This window comes from Adiantum capillus-veneris, chromosome 20, assembly GCF_014529385.1.
Source record: "Adiantum capillus-veneris isolate H3 chromosome 20, ASM1452938v2, whole genome shotgun sequence".
NCBI lineage: Eukaryota > Viridiplantae > Streptophyta > Polypodiopsida > Polypodiales > Pteridaceae > Adiantum > Adiantum capillus-veneris.
The window spans coordinates 2,872,520-2,892,428 of NC_140950.1; the positions used below are offsets into that span (position 1 = coordinate 2,872,520).

Sequence of the window (19,909 nt, forward strand, 5' to 3'; positions counted from 1 at the left end):
GTGTCATACGTTGTGACTGTTGCCCCATAGTTCACTCCACTAGTACTCATTCTCTCCATGCCATAAAAGTTAATCAAACTCTCCACTTTCTCATTTCCAAAGTCTCTAAATTTTTCTTATTTTTGGGAAGTGCATGCTGATAATGCCTTGAAGCAACCCAAGACATTATTGTCACAATATCTTTCCCTTAAGTTGTCTATGATGCACCTCACAAAAGATTTTTGAAACGCAATGCAATTGTCTAAGCATTAGGAAGGGAATGGGGTCTTAGGGACCTCTTTATTTGCCATGGGATTAAAAAGGAGATTATGAAAGGGGCAAATGGGTGGGTATGGCAGGGCCTAAAAGTAAGTGGTCAAACTTGTACTCTTTTCTAAAATACAAAGAGAAAATATCTTAAAATTCAAAAAAAAAAACTTTTTTCTAAATAGTTGAGTAAAAACAAATCCTTTCTCTCTCTAGTGGATGTCAGTTTCTCCCCCCCCTCTCTCCTTAAAAGGGGTCCCTCAAAAAACGTATTGATCATTCCCTCCCTCTCTCTCTACTGTACCATCTCTCACTTCACCTTGCAAGAGTTGCTTCTCTTTCCTTCCTTTCAGTTTTCCCTCCCAAAAGCTCTACAACATAAGTTTGAACCTCCTTTCCATCCTCAAGCTTACTTCATTCTCCTCAAGCTTGCTGGATTCTCCTCAAGCTGAAGTTCTCCATTTCTCCATGAGCCTCACTAAACACCTCTACCTAAACTTGAAGATCTGCAGCATATCCTTCTGCTAGATCATCCCTCTTTCTTTCCTCAACAGGTTTCCTACTCCTTCTCCATTGTGCTCTCTAGAGAGGATCTACTTTTCTCTCAAACTTTGCAACATTATCTTCCCTATTAAGCCAACAAGCAGGTGGAGTAGTATGGCAATAAGTGGCATCCTTCGTCTTTGTGTACCATCAAGAATCTTGCTCTATACAATTGAGAACATGGATGTGCAATATTTAATCATAAGTGTTTCTCTGCAGGTTGTGCCACTATTCCCCATGGCATCATCAGGTACTCGACGACCTAGGAGTGTCATTGACTGCATTTCATGCAGCAATGTACAAGACGATAGTGGATGTTGGGCGACGATGGAGTTCAAACGATTGATGTGGGAGCCCAGCTCAAGAGGTGCACACAAGGTCTCAAGGAGCCACATGGCTTCTTGAGCACACCATTGGAAGGGAAGGATCATGGAGTTCAAGCAAACCCATGACAACAAGCGTCTTGCAAAGGTGCAACATGTGTATGTTGCTTCACAGCTAAAGCTAGAGACAGCAGTGGCTCCTTCGAGGTTTCCCGCAAACTGTAATTTCACTCCTCTGTCAAGTTTTTAGATTGTATATTTTGCATTTCTGCTGTATATATTGCTTTGATGTCTATAAGGCTTTCATTGCTTATTCATGTTTTTGCAGATGTATTCCCATCCGATTTTGTAGAGTGGGAGCCAATAGAATCCTTCACAGGAACTTTTGAGGCCATCCACGTTGACCTTGGCAAGCTGCTCTATGCTGTTTGTCCATCGGCAGAGCTTTTCTCACGGGACAATTTTTTTTATAACCATACTTATGTAACGCCTAGGCAAACTGGATATGGTAATTTTTCTCCGGTTCATCCACCAACCTTGCAGAGTATGGAATGGCCTAAGCCTGATAGTGCCTTGATCACAACAACCAAAAAGAGAATCGAGGCGGATGTGCATTCAGCAATGAAGTGCACCTATGCTTCCCATAAAGCTTCCCTAACTTGGTTTATGTCCCTTCATGTGTTTTTGTTTATCTTTTGATTGCAGAGTGTTCACAGGACACCAAAAATGTGGACTTGCAAAGGGGGAAGTGCGTTGAACGGTTTCCTTGTAGTCAGATGGGAGACTAAGGTGGTAAACCACTAGGGAGATACTATCAAGTGCTCTATAGTTGCTGAGAATGTGGCGTGTAGATACCATATTGTGAAGCAAAGCTTGTCAATTGTCTTTCCCTACACAAAGATGGAAGCTGACGAAGGGAGAATGGGAGGCACTGGACTATGATGTTTCTCCTAGAGAATCAATTGATCTGCAAATATGCCTCCACGACAATGCAGTGCACGACATCTCAATGAATAACAACTGGAATCTCAGTTACCTTCGTGAGTATCTTAATCTTAGATATACCTTGCCCAATCAGTATGTTTTTGTAATCAATGAAAAGGTTGTTCGTTCCAAAAAAGAGAAGAGCTTTCTGTGTGAAAACATTGGTTTTCCGCAATGTATTAATGTAAAAGCTTGTAACTGAAGCGACTTCGCTCCCATTAATACATATGGCGTTTTGAATCTCTTTTTCATTTTTAATTTGTTCAAGATTTTGTTTGAAATATGGAATTTTTTTAGTTTGGAGCGTGAATAATTTCAATGTTGGTGTCTTTCAATGCTTTTTGCGTGATTTTGTTTATAATTATAGTTTTAAGTTAATTTGACATTAATTTTAAGTGCTTTCAAAAAGTGACATTGAGTATAAAAGTGAATTTCTAGGTTTTAAACTTCATTTCTCACATTCACAAAACACAAGCTTTCAGCTCTCAAACCCATGGCAACATCTTATGATGCACTTCTCACACAATTACAAAAGATAGGACTTGCAATCGTATACATGAACTAGTCAGTGTGTTTGAGGGGACGATCGACATGCATGCCACTGCTAACCTTCGTGTAGAGGGATTCCAAAGCTTTCTTGACTACATGATGGAGCACATGGAAGAATATGAAATAGTCTTTGAGGGATCCAACATGGTTGGTTGCCAATGGATTTTCTCAAACACCTTTATGCGGTCGACAAAAACTTTTATTATCGCTTGTTGAGGTTTATAAAAGGGCTTACTGAGCGGGACTACATGACAGAGGATGAGGATGACCTCATAGACTGGGGCATGGGTGCATTGGGACCCAATTCATCTCTTGGGACATGGTTCTGGTTTTGCTTATGCTTGAGGGCATGGAGAAGGAAAAATCAAAGGAAAAGGCCGACCAGAAATCTCCTCTAACCATTGTGGAGGAATCAAATGAATTTATTGAAGAGGTTGATGAGCAAGCTGAAGCATCTATGGCACTCATCCTCCTGCAAGATCCCAGCTCCACTAAGGAGGAAGATGGGATGATAGAGGGAGACGAGGTGTTGCAGGAAGTTCCTAACCTCCAAATTCTCGCTTTGCATGCAGTGGTGGTGGATGGTCGTCACTTCTTGTTCCTTGATGACATTGCAAAGACACTAGGACTCAGAGAAGATGAGTTGCTCTTAGTGCTCGCTATCTATGCAAGCATGAAAGATCCCAGTGGCCGAAAGCAAGAGAAGGTCAACTTTCAAATTGACTTTGAAGGCCAAGGTCTCCCACCAAGCCTCTCATTCCTCCCTAATGAAAACGAGCAGAATTTGGTGCACACCATGGTAAATACACTTACGGAAATCAAATCATATGCCTCCTTTTATGAAAGCATCCCGAAAAGCGCTTTTCTTCCACACAAACCGTTGATCATTATGGGTGGAGAAGATCGGTCTAGCATCGACCTTACAAGGAAAACTCTTGAAGAGATGGATGAGGAAACTGAGGTAACCACTTTTTAACTTTATCGATAGTCTATTTTATCCTATAGCGAGTGTTGAAGTTGTTTAAAACGTTTTGTAGACCGCATACCATGTTGATAAGTTTGTAATGCATACTAGAGGTTCGTGCAACGTTCCTATGGGTAGAGATAGCTCCCTGTGGCACTACCTTGGCCATCTGGGGCCATCCATTCTTCAAGTTGCACACACAGAGTTCTCCAAGCATGGTTCTGCAGAGCTGCTCAAGTGCAAGGCATTTTGTGTCATCCTTGCTGAAGATTCCCTTACTCTTAATGCTCACAAGTGTATTGTATGCCTTTACAGGAAAGCACCCTGGGTCAGTCCTCTCCCATTGTGCCTTAAGCCTAGGTCAAGGGGTGACAAACCCAGAGGATATTTTCAAAACCTTTGGTGTCAAGTCTACCATTTTCCCTATACCAAAAGATGTAATTTTAAAAAAACCAACCAGCCATGATGTAATATCCATAGCAATATACAATAAGTTTGTCTTTTGTGTTTTTTTTTTCACTTCATGTACTTTTTTTTTCTATTGCATATATTGGCCAATAAATCTTTTTCTTCAACGCATTCACACCTCCTCGACCATCCAAGCATCCATCTGATGTGGGATGCCTACCGGTGAATGTTTTGCCAAATGGAGTTGTTTCGGGTGCGTATGGAGGTAGTGGGACCACCAAAATGCACGCCGATGACCAATGATGTGGAACGGGCCAAAAAAATACCCTGTGCACCACGGCGCACATCGTTGGTCATCAGCGTGCATTTTGGTGGTCCCATGGCCTCCGTACGCACCCGAAACGGCTCTGTTTTGCAAAATATTCACCGATAGGCGTCCCAACTCTCTTGTCACTTCCACCTCCCAATCATCAAGAGGACATTCTATGCTGCCTACATTTGACAGAAAGTGCAGATCCTCCAAGGCTGCAGATCTACTCTCTCTCCCACTCTCTCTCTCTCTCTCTCATGCTTCTCCCACTCCAGCTTCAGGTGAGAGCAATGGAGAACTCCATTACCTCTACGTGTAGCTACAACTCTCTCTCTAAAGCTCTCATGATCAACATTTTGAATTCAAAGGAGATTGAGCTACACTGCCTCTCTTTCTTCCCTCCACAACATAATCCTTTTCTACTATCTTTGAGTACCTTCCATTTTTTCCCTCCATAGCCAGCTTTCCCTGCTTGCAGCAGTCACCATTCCACATTCTCTCTATTTTGCTTGATTAGCTAACAAACATGTCATTCAATTGCCATCCACTGCAAGACATTACTACTAGACCAACACGATATCGATTAAACACTGATTTGGAGCATGAGTACGCTACTGTGCGATCCACATCAAATCCCAATGCTGCAGATCAGCTACGAAGCATTGGGTGCAAGGAAATCAACTTAGCGATTGATGGCCACATTTAACCAAGTGATCCAATGACTAATGCACCACTACCCTTTCGTAATGTCACTGAGCTTTTGCGTTTTATTGGAGATGGAAGAGACGGATTGTTTGGCTACTACTAGAGATTGTATTCATCTTTTGTCAATGAAAGGGAAGCAAGTAAACATCTCTTGGCTGCCTATTCATCATTGCAAGAGAAGTCTGTGAAATATCTATAGCAAGTTAGAGAGGAAGCCAACAAGAAGATGAAGCAACTGAACGATGAGATGGCAAATCTCAATGGAAAGCTCATCACCTACTCCAAGCTTGTGAGAAGGGAGGCCTACACCAAAAACTCTTGGCTTTGTGATGCAAATCCAACCAAGAGCCAAGCTTCAATGGATGCTCATCTCCTCTACCATGCTAATTACTAAGCTATGCTAAGCTTTTATGAGTGATTATGTGAGGAGATATACTTCTTTCTCGTAAGACTACTCCTTCTTCCTCTCAATCTACTCTCATACCCCGCTAGCTCTCACCATCTTGGAAAGTGTGTGACGTCTTGGGTCTAAGACCGTGAGGGAATTGATGTTGTGTTTTATAAGTGTGTGCATGGTGCTTGAAACTTTCATCTTCATTGCACCAGCAAGTTATTGAAGGAACACAAAGTATTGTATTGTAAAATGTCTCCTTTGATGGGGGAATCCTATAATACAAAGCCTTTTGGAGGGGGGACCATCTCCATGAAAATCCGGTCCTCAACTGTTGTCAATACCTTAATTTCTCTCTCTTTTGAAGTATTGTTAATGCCTATCTAACTAGGTGTTATGCTCTTTGTTGCTCTCTCCATCCAAGCACTCTTGATATGCTCATTAGGAATCTATTCTAATGACATGCTCACTATGTTTATGTTATTTTCTGCTACATACAAGTTACTAGGCCATTAAATGTCACATCTGCATTGCAAAATCTTTGAGCATCACTATTAGAGGATGTGACCCAATGGCAAAGAGAAGAGGGGTCAGGGGGCATCCTTGCTTGATAGATCTTCTGGCTTAAAAGGAGCCCACAATTCTATCATTGAACAAGAGATCAGATTGACTACCGAAACCCAGAGTGTGTATAAGACGACAAAGGCGAGGCGCAAAGCCCAATGATTTCATGACATCTTCAATGAAGGACCACATAATCTTATCATACACCTTGTCTAGGTCTATCTAAAGCAAGATGCACTCTTGCTTTGTGAAGGCAGCATACTCACTGCCAACCTAATTGGTGCCAAGATGTTGTCATATATTGACCTTCCTTTAATAAACTCGTGTTGATGAGGAGAGATGACTCTGTCTAGGAGGGGGGCAATTCTAAGAGTGACTGCCTTGGCAATGATTTTGTATGCCACATACATCATAGTTATGGGACGCCAGTGCTTAAGATGCGAGCAACAAACATGTTTTGAGATAGGCTTGATAAGCCCTCTTTTCAGACTAGGATCCAGTGACCCCTTGACAAAAGCTTGGCTAGGATCCAGTGACCCCTTATTCTATCATTGAACAAGAGATCAGATTGACTACCGAAACCCAGAGTGTGTATAAGACGACAAAGGCAAGTCCCAAAGCCCAATGATTTCATGACATCTTCAATAAAGGACCACATAATCTTATCATACGCCTTGTCTAGGTCTAGCTAAAGCAAGATGCACTCTTGCTTCGTGAAGGTTGCATACTCAATGCCAACCTAATTGCTGCCAAGATGTTGTCATATATTGCCCTTCCTTTAATAAACCCGTGCTGATGAGAAGAGATGACTCTGTCTAGGAGGGGGGCAATTCTAAGAGTGACTGCCTTGGCAATGATTTTGTATGCCACATACATCATAGTTATGGGACGCCAGTGCTTAAGATGCGAGCAACAAACCTATTTCGAGATAGGCTTGATAATCCCTCTTTTCAGACTAGGATCCAATGACCCCTTGACAAAAGCTTGGTTAGCCATATACGTTGCTACAAACGGGAGCACGGGAGGCCCTGCAAATACCAAGAATAATATACTACAAACCATAAAACACACTAATCAACATAACTGGCTATTCCATAAGTGCATAATTGTGTGATACACGAACAGAGAGATAAAGAGCGAGATAGAGCGAGGGAGAACGTGTAGATGCACCTCCTAGAGCAGAGTGCCACACCGGCACGGCAAGAGAGAAGAGAGGAGGGGAGAGAAGAAACACACAGGAACTGGGTACAATCTCCTCCCGTGCAAGAGTGACCATTTACCTCTTGCACCTATTTGATTTATAGATTTCTTGAATGGTCAAATTGATTACAAACTAGCCGGCCGGTCATAAATGGCCAAAGCTCATAAAATAGCACTTGAATAATAAATTATACATAAAATATAATATCCTTCTGCATAATCCATTATCTGCTGATGCTTTTGTCACCTGTCAGCTGTAATAAATGGGTAAATATCAATTACATAACATACCTCTCCATTGCAAAGCAACTGCCCTCGATTGCAAAGATAAAAATTCTGCAGACCAGACTTGTCAAAAACAGTGATTAGTGTTTTGTGTGGAAAAAAAGTACATAGCGAAAGAAAAAATGTATGAAACTGAACAACATTGTTTATGCCTGTCGTCATCCACATACTACTTATTCTAGTGTCCCATACCACTAGAATAAGCCGTATATGTCATATTTTGATGAATTAGGATATCATTGGCCACACTCATCATCATCATCATAATCAATTCTCATCAATCTCAAATCCAATTTCATAAATACAGTTGCGACAAAAAAATGTCATATACCAAGTCCAAATCCAAATATCCTTCAATTTGTGTACCCGGGTAACAAAATCATACCAGTTACAGTGGTGGCCAGCCTCTGCAGCATGATTTTGTGATCGGTGTTGCCTAAACCGACGAATCTACACTTGACGTGTTGCCTAAATCGGCAAATCGGCACTTGTGTTGCCTAAATCGGCGAATCTGCACTTATATTATGTAAACTTCTGAATCGGTTGTGTGCTGTGTGCTGTGTGCTGCCTAAATTGGCGAATTGGCACACGATGAATGTTTACACACTGCCTAAATCGGTGAATCTGTGTGTTTGTGACCAATGGACCAAAAGCAAGGCATAAAAAGAAAACATTTTCCACCTATTTGACACCAAATCAGAGTATGTTCCAGTAGCAAAGCACTTACAAATTGTGGCTCGATATCCCAGAGCACCCTAGTTCATATGAGGAGTTGCACAACTAATGTATATCATGTCAATAAAATGCTCATACAGTGCAAGTAGTAAGCTCTGACCGTAACAGTATTGGAGTATTCAATTGACAAGACAATGCAGATAAATAAATTTAAAAAAAAAGATTGACGTATGGGAGGGACATATTTGTAGATATTTGAAAATGTATGTACCTGTGTGTGCGTGCATAGAAAGCTATAATTGAAAGAATGACAATTTGGATTAGGGGGTCGCACAGAAATAGAATGTTGTAACTGTGGTGTTTGAATGGGAGTAATAGACACATCCAGAGGTTGTCGCCGGAGTTGTAGACAAGAGAGTTAGTATACTTAACAAATGAAGTGATTAGTAAGAGACTAGGTTAGATAGTGGATCGGTACACAAAGAATACCAGCCGATAATCTTGTAGAATAGCGTTAGTAGAATATCTCCTAAATGTGATAAGTAACACTGTAAAAATAAAAGAAGGGGATTTACGGTGTGATTAGTAATCTTCATGACAAATTATCCTACTTATTAGTGAAATATACATATGTACGATGATCGACAAACTAGGAAATATAGAGGTTATTCGAGTGGCAGCCAGTGGAGATAGACTATTAAGTAAGTAGGTGATAAGAAAGTATTCTCAGTAATAAGAATTCAATTAGTAATCAAAGTGAGAACTAGAGAAATGCGATGAGAAAGAGAACAATCATTACAAAAGCTATATTGTGAAGCTCTTTCGGTTCTTACATTGTCTGAGTTAGATGTGCTTGCAGTGTATTGGAGACAAATTTATGTGTGATAGAAGCGAAGATTACCTATAATATTAGCTGATAATGTGAAAACAAAGATTGGATAGAATAATGTAAACTAGGACGAGTAGTGGATATTATACAAATAGCCTCATTATGGTGGTGTTTATGAGTCTCGAAGGGCCAAATATGGTTTGAGAAAGGACTTGATTTGGGACTGTTACAATGCCTCAGTGTGAGGGAACGATCATACAATTATGGACTTGCATTGGCAATGGGAATCTTGGACTGAGAAAGTTCAATATGACAAACGAGACTTACAATCATTCCAAATAAGATATAGCAGCTAGGGATTAGGCTAGTTCTCCTTGGATATGCCAGTCAGAAGGGAAGGAATATGACTTGCTCGTGTATTAATGAATAGGCCGCTATCCCAATGGAGATGGAAAATGCAAGAGAAAGAATAGGGTTGCATGGGTACGGACATAATTTGTTTTTAGAGATACATCCCACTTCTAAATGGAGATTCGTTTGTATGATTGGTGCATTATGTAAGAAAAACATCTCTTCTACCAATGCTACTTCTTAAGATAAACTATGTGTCGATAAAATGAAGACTTACAAATAAAACTTTAGCACCAACTGAAAAATTAGCTGCTATGAGGATCACCATTTCTAGCACATAAGTTGATATACATATGCGTTTACAAGGACGTCGAGACGAAAACAATAGGCAAGTGATCTCAATCGAGTTTGCAATACTTTTGAGAAAAATTTGCTGTGCCATTTTCTAGATGAGTAGACAGTAATGTTAAAACTAGTGAAAAGGAGAAAGTGGCCAAGAGTTTGATGCCAGACACCAATAGAGCAGGGACTTAGCTGGGCAGCCATGGTTTTTCTTCTTCTTTATTTAGAGCTTTATTGGTTCCATAGCGTAATTATCATCACCGTTTGCTTGTTGCGAAAGTGAATCTCTTGTCTACTGACTCAAATTATGCTATGAAGGTTATATTACTCATCTGCCAAATGCCTATGGGACCAACTGATACAAGTCTATGGATCTAAGCTAATGTCCGGGTACAAAAAAAGAAAATGAAGTAAAATGAAAGATTGTGAAGACAAAAACGTTGTCCGAGAGAGTATTGCATTGGTCACTGAAAAGCTTTGTGAATGTCCACTCTATAGGGAGCCGTTAGTGGAACGGGGGAAGGGAGAAATGAAATGAAATGTTATATTAATAGTTTTCAAAAGGGCAAGAGTGCATATGATGCCAAACTGAGACAATCCGTGTGAATCCAATACAGTACCTGGGTACAAATTAAAATGAAGCAAAGAAAAAAAAAATCTTCACCCGTCGAGAAAGTATTGGAGGGGTTGCTGCCGAGATGCGTCAATGTCCGCTTTTGTAAGTAGCCGTGCTGGGAGAGAGCGAAGATTAAAAAAAACATATTTTAACTCCGTGACCCATGGGAAACTATCCCAAGAAATCTTTTTTTTTTCTTTGTTTATCTCTCTGCAGGTAAGGGGAGATATTTTCTTATACCAGGCACTAGCGAGCTGCAAAACTATCTGCCTGGGGACGGGGGGGGGGGGGGGGGGGGGGGGGGGGGGGGGAGCACCACTGCTACAAACGGGAGCACGGAAGGCCCTACAAATACTAGGAATAATATATTGCAAACCATAAAACACACTTATCGACATACCTGGCAATTCCATAAGTGCATAATCGCGTGATACACGAATAGAGAGAGATAGAGAGCGAGATAGAGCGAGGGAGAACGTGCAGATGCGCCTCCAATAGCGGAGTGCCAGATCGGCACGGCAAGAGAGAAGAGAGAAGGGGAGAGAAGAAACACAGAGGCACTGGGTACAATCTCCCCCCGTGCAAGAGTGATCATTTCCCTCTTGCACGTACTTGATTTTTAGATCTCTTGAATGGTCAAATTGATTACAAACTGGCTAGCCGGTCATAAATGGCCAAAGCTCATAAAAGAGCACTTGAATAATAAATTATACATAAAATATAATATCCTTTTGCATAATCCATTATTTGTTGATGCTTTTGCCACCTGTCAGCTGCAATAAATGGTTAAATATCAATTACATAACATACGTGATTGGGACCTTGAGGTCATCCCAAAACTCCCTGAAGAATTCAATGGTCAGAACATCCCAGCCCGGGGACTTCTCTTGCCGAGAGCTTGCAATGCCAACGGGCACTCAGCTTCTGAGACGGTCATCTCAAGACGATTGGCTTCAGTTGGAAAATTTTCCTATTCACACTCTCGAGCAAGGTCGCTTTGGCTTCATCCACTTCTTGAGAGCGGGTCTCTGGTTGACAGAGCGGTAGAAGACCTGGACAATATTCTCATGCCAATTTGGGAATCTACCTCTGGATGGAAAGCTTGGAAATGTCCCATGAGTAGCCGATTCTTTAAACCTCATACCAAGGGCATCTACCAAGCACTAATGCATGAGGCTGATTGGTTCGCCCCTCTAAACAAACAATGGAAGAAAAATTGGTCGGAAGCTCGATGGGTTGAGGTCACAAAGAACATTTGGAAACCGCGGTGGCCTCATTTTATGAAGATATTTATGTGTATTGTGGGGGGCTTTGCCAACAGGCATAAAGATTCAAGCCCGAGGTATCGGGCCCGATAGATGTTCAAGGTGCAGACTGACTAGCAAAGACCTCGCCCACCTGTTCATGGAATGCCCGACAATAAGAGGCCTGGCAAGCAAGGTGTGCAAATGGAGACAAAGAACATGGAATATAGGGTTTTTCAAGAAGGATATGTGCATTGGTGGGAAACAATTTCGAAGTCCTGCACTTCTAATCTGTACTCAAACAATAAGATATTCTTTCTTCAGTAATGTCTAGAAGGTCACGAACTGCCAGGTTTTTGACAGTGACCTCTATGTGGCTAGCTTCTCAGAGTTTGTGCAAGAAAATAAGTAGTTAATATATGTTATTAATAAAACAAAAAGCTCGAATGATTGGCTTACGGCTTCCCTCATCATCCGTTCAAGCCCTGCTGCATAAAGGATTGGACTTTTGGTAAGTAGTACGGTAATCATCTGCCCTCAAGGCTCGGAATGAGCTTGAGGGTGATTTGTAAATTTTTTGATGGCATTCTAATACAATCACTCACAATTGTGAGTTTTAATAATTAAAAAATAAACATGAAAAACACTAGAGGGTTTTTCAAATTTGTAAAATTTTATGTCAATCCAACCTATGGAAGCAGAGAACTTTAGAAGGACTACAACAACCGGCGGGCTTCGTCCGCCACTCTCTCTCTCTCTCTCTCTCTCTCTTTGTGTGCTCGTTTTGTGACTGGAGGCTATAGGGGATATCGTTGGTCGAAGCTCCTGCTGACACGTGTCCGAGGGAGGGGCCGGAATCCCTTCCCCCATTATAATTGTACAATGGAAAATTTACCAAAATACCCCTCTAATTTGTGGAAGCTCCTGCTGACACGTGTCCGAGGGAGGGGCCGGAATCCCTTCCCCCATTATAATTGTACAATGGAAAATTTACCAAAATACCCCTCTAATTTGTGGAGATTTCAAAAATTCCCAAAATACCCTTGTATATATTTTGGTTGGATTGTTCAAGATTTTCTAATCTTTATTCCTTTTTGGCAATCAAGATCCTTTTTTGAGTGCTTAGCATGTGATTTGTCACAAATTATTGGGTAAACAAGGCAATTATGTCTAAAAATAATGAAGCGATTCATTTCCAAAGCCTACATAACCAACTCAAATTCTAGTTTTAGCGTCTTCTATTGATAGGCAATCAGTCTTCTTATGAAAAGCTACAAATTTTTTTATCTTTGGAGAAATTTAATCTCACAACTAGGGGTACTTTGAGAATTTTGGAAAATTTGAAGGGCAATTTTGGGAATTTATGACAGAATATTAGGGGCATTTTGGGAATTTTCATAAATTAGAGGGGTATTTTGGTAATTTTCCCTTGTGTAATTTATTTGAAAGAAAACCAAGAGGTTTTGTCACATGTGTGAAACTTTATGTTAGAATCAGTGTTCAGTGTTAACAGAAATACCGTCCCTCAGTAAGTCTAAAAAGTGAAATTCAAGGTGACCATGGAGGCGTGTCCTTTTTTACACTTCCTGTTGTCGTGTGAGAAAAGAGACACGTCACAAAAGGCAGGTACTCATCGAATTCGAAGTTCACGAGGCTCTTGCCATGCTGGAATATTAAGGGCAGGGACGGGCCACGATCACGGGTTGAGGCTCTTGAATGAAAACATTGAAGCTGCGATGCTCTCTAGTGGAGACACGACAGTCACGACATTTTTGGGGCCAAGTGGTTTTGCTGTACGCACTGAGAAGTGAGAATGGGAACTGGCTCCGTGTACGATGATATTCCCCCAAATGTCCTCCTCTTTTTCATCCCCACTCGGTCCCTCCTGAGATCGGCGCTACTGTTGAGAAGACTGCGTCTCCCTCTACAAGCAATGCACACTCTTGTCTTAATTCATTTGAAGGGGCACGAACAGTACTGAGCCAAACTTCGAACGGGTTGAAGTGGTCGACTCTTGAAGGAGGGGATATGCAAAGCCACGTACACGCCGACGTCGGATGCAGAATGCAGAGCTCAAGGTGCAAGCATGGGCGATCGAGCTCGCAAATAGCGCTGTCGATGCATATCATACTATGGGCAGTGGCAGCGATGAGGGGTGGAGTATTGTATGCTAGCTGCGACAACGTGGCGCAGGTGCATGTGTCGAGCCTGCCGTCGCCGGTGGAGTGCAGTGAGGAGGGACGGTGCAAGGTGAGGAACTATCAGGGTGTGTGGACTGACAGAGACGCCTGCCTGGCAAGCAGGGTAGTGTATCCGTCAACCGAGGCAGAGCTTGTGAGCGCTGTAGCAGCAGCTGTGGAGGAGGGGCAGAAGATGAAGGTGGTAACAGAGATCGGGCACAGCATGAGTAAGCTGTCATGCCCTGCGGGGGACGACGGCTTGCTCATCAGCACACGCGACTACATGCCTGATGCTGTCCATGTTAATCGCTCCGACATGAGCGCCTCTGTGGACGCGGGCTTGCAGTTGCGCCATTTCGTTCGTGAGCTGGCCCTGCACAACGTCACCATCCCCCACACTCCTCTCTGGGATGGTGTTTCAGTTGGCGGTGTCATTGCTACCGGTTCCCACGGCAGTGGTTTCTTCGAAGGCGGCTCCGTCATTAGCGACTATGTCAACGCGTTAAGAATGGTAGTTCCAGCTACAGCAGAGGAAGGTTACGCTAAGGTATATCTCAATCCTAACAGCTTGAAAGATTGCACATGATCTGATTGTGGGCATATGCGATTCGTCACACTAGTCATGTGTTTTACTACTCTCTCTGCACGACGTTGCAGGTGCTGACGCTGAGAAGAGGAGACGAGGCCTTCAGGGCGGCAAAGATCTCGCTGGGGCTGCTGGGTGTGGTGTCCAAGGTGACATTCGCCGTGTTGCCCATGTTCAAGCGCTCGCTAACCGTAAAGCTGGTTAGCGATGATGATTTGGAAGAACGCATGGCTCCCTTCGCCAAAGAGCATGACTTCGCAAGTCTCTTCTGGGTGCCGTCTGCCTCCAAGGTTCTCTACAAGGAGGAGAATGCGGTAGATGTGTCACAGGAAGGAGATGGAGTCAACGCGTTCCCCCTCGTGCAGCCCATGTTGGCATCGCACATTCTGAAGATGAGAGCGCATCGTAAGGTTTCTTGTCGTTTATGATTGGTGCTCGTGTGATATACGTATGAGAGAGAGAGAGAGAGAGAAAGAATGGCTTGATCAAAGCATGGCGTGTCTTTGAATTTGAGCAGAAGACGCTGTTGAGAGAAGCAGAGATGCGTCGGGACTCTGCATGGCAGGAGAGAAGATGGTTGAGCACCGCGTTAAGACGGGAGATGGCTATGTGAACTCTCCTGGCCGTTTTGATGGCTTCCCTGTGGTGGGCTTCAATCACCACATGCAAACAGTGGGAGGCTGCCAACTTCACAAGCCATCATCATCTGACGTAGGCGCTGATGACTGGTGGACCTGCAAGTGGGACCCTCGTCTGGAAGGCATCTTCTACCACCACACGGCCGTGGCCATCCCCCTAGCCAGCGTGGCAGACTTTGTGAGGGACGTGAAGAGGCTGCGGGAGATCAACCCGCAAGGCATGTGCGTTCTCAACATGTTCGGCGGCATCCACGTCAGGTTTGTTGCCAGCTCGGATGCGTTTCTTGGTGACAAGGTGGATTCAGCGGTCTTCGAGCTGGTGTACTACCGCGCCCGCGATGGCAAGCAGGGCAGGCTCTTTCAAGATGTGATGGAGGAGATAGAGCAGATGATGGTGTTCAAATATATGGGAAAGCCTCACTGGGGCAAGAACAGAAATGTGGCCTTCCATGGGGTAGCGCAGAAGGTGGTGTCCACGGACAAGTTTCTAAGTGTGAAAGCAGAGCTGGACCCCGACGGTCTCTTCTCAAGCGCTTGGACGGACGAGCTCTTGGGGCTGCATGACACTTTCGCCAAAGCTGATGATGACCATTGCGCTCTTGATGGCATCTGCACTTGTAACGAAGACCGACACTGCTCACCCTCCACCGGTTACACTTGCCAACGGGGATACATCTTTCACGAAGCCCGCGTGTGTCGCAGTAGTAACTGAAGCTTCTTACTTTCAAGCTCTAGGCCTAGGCTAGATCATGATAAAGAGATACACGAGACTCATCACTCTGCACAGCCTTAATTAGAAGCTGCCTTCATGATTTAAAATTAGCAATTTTGCACTTAAGTAAATACTACCTCACGCAACAGCCTTCGCCTTCGGAGGATCTCGTTCACTCTTACCAATTGTGCATGTATGTGCGTGTATATGTCTATTCTTTATACATCTCTCCATGACACGGATGGTATTTATAAGATGTGAAAAGATTTTCTTCTAAAAACTTGCCAAGAAAAACAGCCTTTGTCGCATGATTTCATATTCTTCCATGTCACCTATGTTTTAAGTCTTGTATTTCAACTATATTAATCAATGTTGCCTTGCATTACTTTGCCATGAATGAAGTTCAACAATCAAGACATGAGGAGGTAGTCAATGTGGCATACTTTGTGGAGGACTCATTCTTGTCCCTACCTCCCATAATGGCAAAGTGGATACTCTTTACACATACTCACAATTGAGAGCCTCTCCCTGTATCCAACTCTTGACTACTAACGCTTTTCACAATTTTGTGTATCCTCTCCCTCCCTCTCTCTCTCTCTCTCTCTCTCTCTCTCTCTCTCTCTACTCTCTACTCTCTTGTCATGCAGTTTTGATGCTCTACTTGCTGGATCTAGCCTTCTAGGGTTTTACCCAATCCACATGCATCAATGGAACTGGTGGCCAAGGTGACGTTGACAAGCGAGAAAAGTGGCCAAGATGACGTTGAAAGCATGTCCAATATCAACTAGGGCAACAATTGGCAACCTATATAATCAAAGATGGAGCTGCATGATTCTTGGCTACACAAGTGGGATGGAGGAGGATGATGAGATCAACCAGAATTCAAGGATAGATATGAGTTATTGCGGTGATGCACAACCTTCATCATTTTAAATACCGCGTGTGTTGGGAACAACAATAAGCTCTATTGGTAGATGCTAAATTCTTGAGATGATTAGTCAAAGGCTCTTTAAAAAAATTGGTTTTGTATTGTTTTACCCAGCTTTATGTTGATTGGCGAGTGCTTTTGAAAGCAAAAAAAGTGTTTCATGAGACTTTTGTATTGGGATATGGTCTCTTGATAAATGATTGCAAGGCATGCCCAATGCGAGAGGATCACAATCCAGTAGGTCGCACTTAAAAGGCCAAAAAGAGACATTATCTCTTTATGTCTTATCTTTAAACAATTAGATGAAATGCTAATTTATATGTCAAGATTCACATTAGACTTGTAACTCCTGGTCTACCAAGACTTTTAAGCCAGTTGCTGGATGTGCCTTGCACCTTTCAAGTGGTCACCCATGAAGACAGACCGACGAAAAGAAGCTTATTGCAGATGGTACACACTATGGTTTGGATGAACACGTGCAAATTCTTTTTTTCAATAATGATGTCTCCATTCAAATAAGGAAGCATTGCCTTTGGTCATTAGCTTACATCCACCCTGGGTTGGGCATGTGATGCCGAAGAGTTAATTGTGGCCATTTTCAGGTCTCTACGGTTGGTATTCAAAAAGCTCATTTTTCTTGGCATGCGATGTCGAAGAGCTAGATGCGGCCATTTGCACTTCTCTCATGTTGGCATCCCAAAAGTTTCATCTTTCTCTTCCATGTGCTTTGATATTGTGCCAGAGTTTCTTGTTGGGTAGAACCACATGTTATAGATTATAGAAGATCGCGTACACATTGCTGGGTGAGAAAGCGTTTTGAAAGAAAACCTCTTGCACATCCAACATAGGCCAGAGGGGGTCTCTGTACACATGAGAAACCACAACAATGGAGAGCTTGCACGCGTGATAGGCTTCCACGATGCTAGGGGGGAAGGGCCTACCTTTGAGCGCAGAGAGGTGCGGACAGCCTAATCAAAAAGTAGAGAATGACTAACATGAAGAAGCTGATGGTAGCAGTGCCTTAGGAAATCTTTTTAAGTGCCCAAGTTACCAAGGAATAGGGTAGGTATAAATACTGACTTTCTCAACTTAGTCATGCCAAGTACATTATCTACATAAGCCCTGCACACACACACACACACACACACACACACACACACGGGTCCCGATGCACACCTCTCTCTCTCTCTCTCTCTCTCTCTCTCTCTCTCTCTCTCTCATGCACCCTAGTGTAACATTTGTCTCATAGACCGATTTTGGCCTCCTCTGCACCAATTGTATTAGTGGTCACACATACCCCACAGAGTTCCAGCTAGTAGCACTTCTGATTCATTTTAGTATCTCTTATTTTTTGGTACTCATACATGGTATTAGATTCATTAGTTTGTAATAGATTGGTCTCATAGGTCATTTTGGCCTTTTGACTCCATTGTCCATCTTGCCACCGACAAAGTAAAAGAAGTCGAAGCAAAGGTCACCCAAGCCCACTAGGCTGCCTTTGCCAAAGTACAGACTTATGTGATGATGGAGTTCCATGAACAAAGACTCCAAAAATAAAATGCCCTCAAGGTTCACATTGGTGGGCTTCCCTCGCCATGGTGCACCACCAAGGACACTCTAAGAAGCAATCACCAAGCACAAGACATCCTCCAACCAATTAATATCAAACCTGAAACGGTTTCTTGGATCAATGACACATAGGCAAGTGCCGCACCTCGAGAATTCTCTTCTCACTTTTTCAAGGGCAAGGAGGATAGGGTGTAGTTGCTACAAAAATCTTGACTCCTCCAAGGGACAAAGGTTTTGGTTAGCGAGGAGCTGATGACAAATCAACTTAAGATAAAAAAGAGTGAGCTCAAGACCGATTTTGGTCTCTTATAGACATTAAAATATTCTCTCTCTCTCTCTCTCTCTCTCTCTCTCTCTCTCTCTCTCTCTCTCTCTCTCTCTATATATATATATATATATATATATATATACATATATGTATGTATGTATGTATGTATGTATGTATGTATGTATATACTTTCTCACTCTATTTTCTTCTCCTTTCCCTCTCTTTCTCTTCCACTCCCTCTCTATCACGATGAAAGTTACTTTGATAATTGATGTGGCTACTCTGCACAGCCTTAATTAGAAGCTGCCTTCATGATTTAAAATTAGCAATTTTGCGCTTAAGTAAATACTAGCTCACGCAACAGCCTTCGCCTTCGGAGGATCTCGTTCACTCTTACCAATTGTGCATGTATGTGCGTGTATATGTCTATTCTTTATACATCTCTCCATGACACGGATGGTATTTATAGGATGTGAAAAGATTTTCTTTTAAAAACTTGCCAATAAAAAAAGCCTTCATCGCATGATTTCATATTCTTCCATGTCACCTATGTTTTAAGTCTTGTATTTCAACTAGGTTCATCAATGTTACCTTGCATTACTTTGCCATGAATGAAGTTCAACAATCAAGACATGAGGAGGTAGTCAATGTGGCATACTTTGTGGAGGACTCATTCTTGTCCCTACCTCCTATAATGGCAAAGTGGATACTCTTTACACATATTCACAATTGAGAGCCTCTCCCTGTATCCAACTCTTGACTACTAATGCTTTTCACATTGTCGTGTATCCTCTCTCTCTCTGCTCTCTTGTCATGCAGTTTTGATGCTCTACTTGCTGGATCTAGCCTTCTAGGGTTCTACCCTATCCACATGCATCAATGGAACTGGTGACCAAGGTGACGTTGACAAGCGAGAAAAGTGGCCAAGATGACGTTGAAAGCATGTCCAATCTCAACTAGGGCAACAATTGGCAACCTATATAATCAAAGATGGAGCTCCATGATTCTTGGCTACAAAAGTGGGATGGAGGAGGATGATGAGATCAACTAAGGATAGATATGAGTTATTGCGGTGATGCACAACCTTCATCATTTTAAATACCGCGTGTGTTGGGAACAACAATAAGCTCTATTGGTAGATGCTAAATTATTGAGATGATTAGTCAAAGGCCCTTTAAAAAAATTGGTTTTGTATGGTTTTACCCAGCTTTATGTTGATTGGCGAGTGCTTTTGAAAGCAAAAAAACTGTTTCATGAGACTTTTGTATTGGGATATGGTCTCTTGATAAATGATTGCAAGGCATGCCCAATGCGAGAGGATCACAATCCAGTAGGTCACACTTAAAAGGCCAAAAAGAGACACCATTATCTCTTTATGTCTTATCTTTAAACAATTAGATGAAATGCTAATTTATAAGTCAAGATTTACATTAGACTTGTAACTCCTGGTCTACCAAGACTTTTAAGCCAATTGCTAGATGTGCCTTGCACCTTTCAAG

General features: G+C 42.5%; 1 protein-coding gene across 1 annotated transcript; it reads left to right on the forward strand.

Moving 5' to 3' along the window:
* Nucleotides 1-13,297: 13,297 nt before the first annotated feature.
* On the forward strand, nt 13,298-15,953 carry LOC147432005 (L-gulonolactone oxidase 2-like). Its single transcript, XM_086491822.1, has 3 exons — nt 13,298-14,256; nt 14,367-14,700; nt 14,813-15,953. Exons 1-3 carry the CDS (start codon nt 13,558-13,560, stop codon nt 15,643-15,645), a joined length of 1,866 nt encoding a protein of 621 aa, XP_086347948.1. The 5' UTR covers nt 13,298-13,557; the 3' UTR covers nt 15,646-15,953.
* Nucleotides 15,954-19,909: the final 3,956 nt, after the last annotated feature.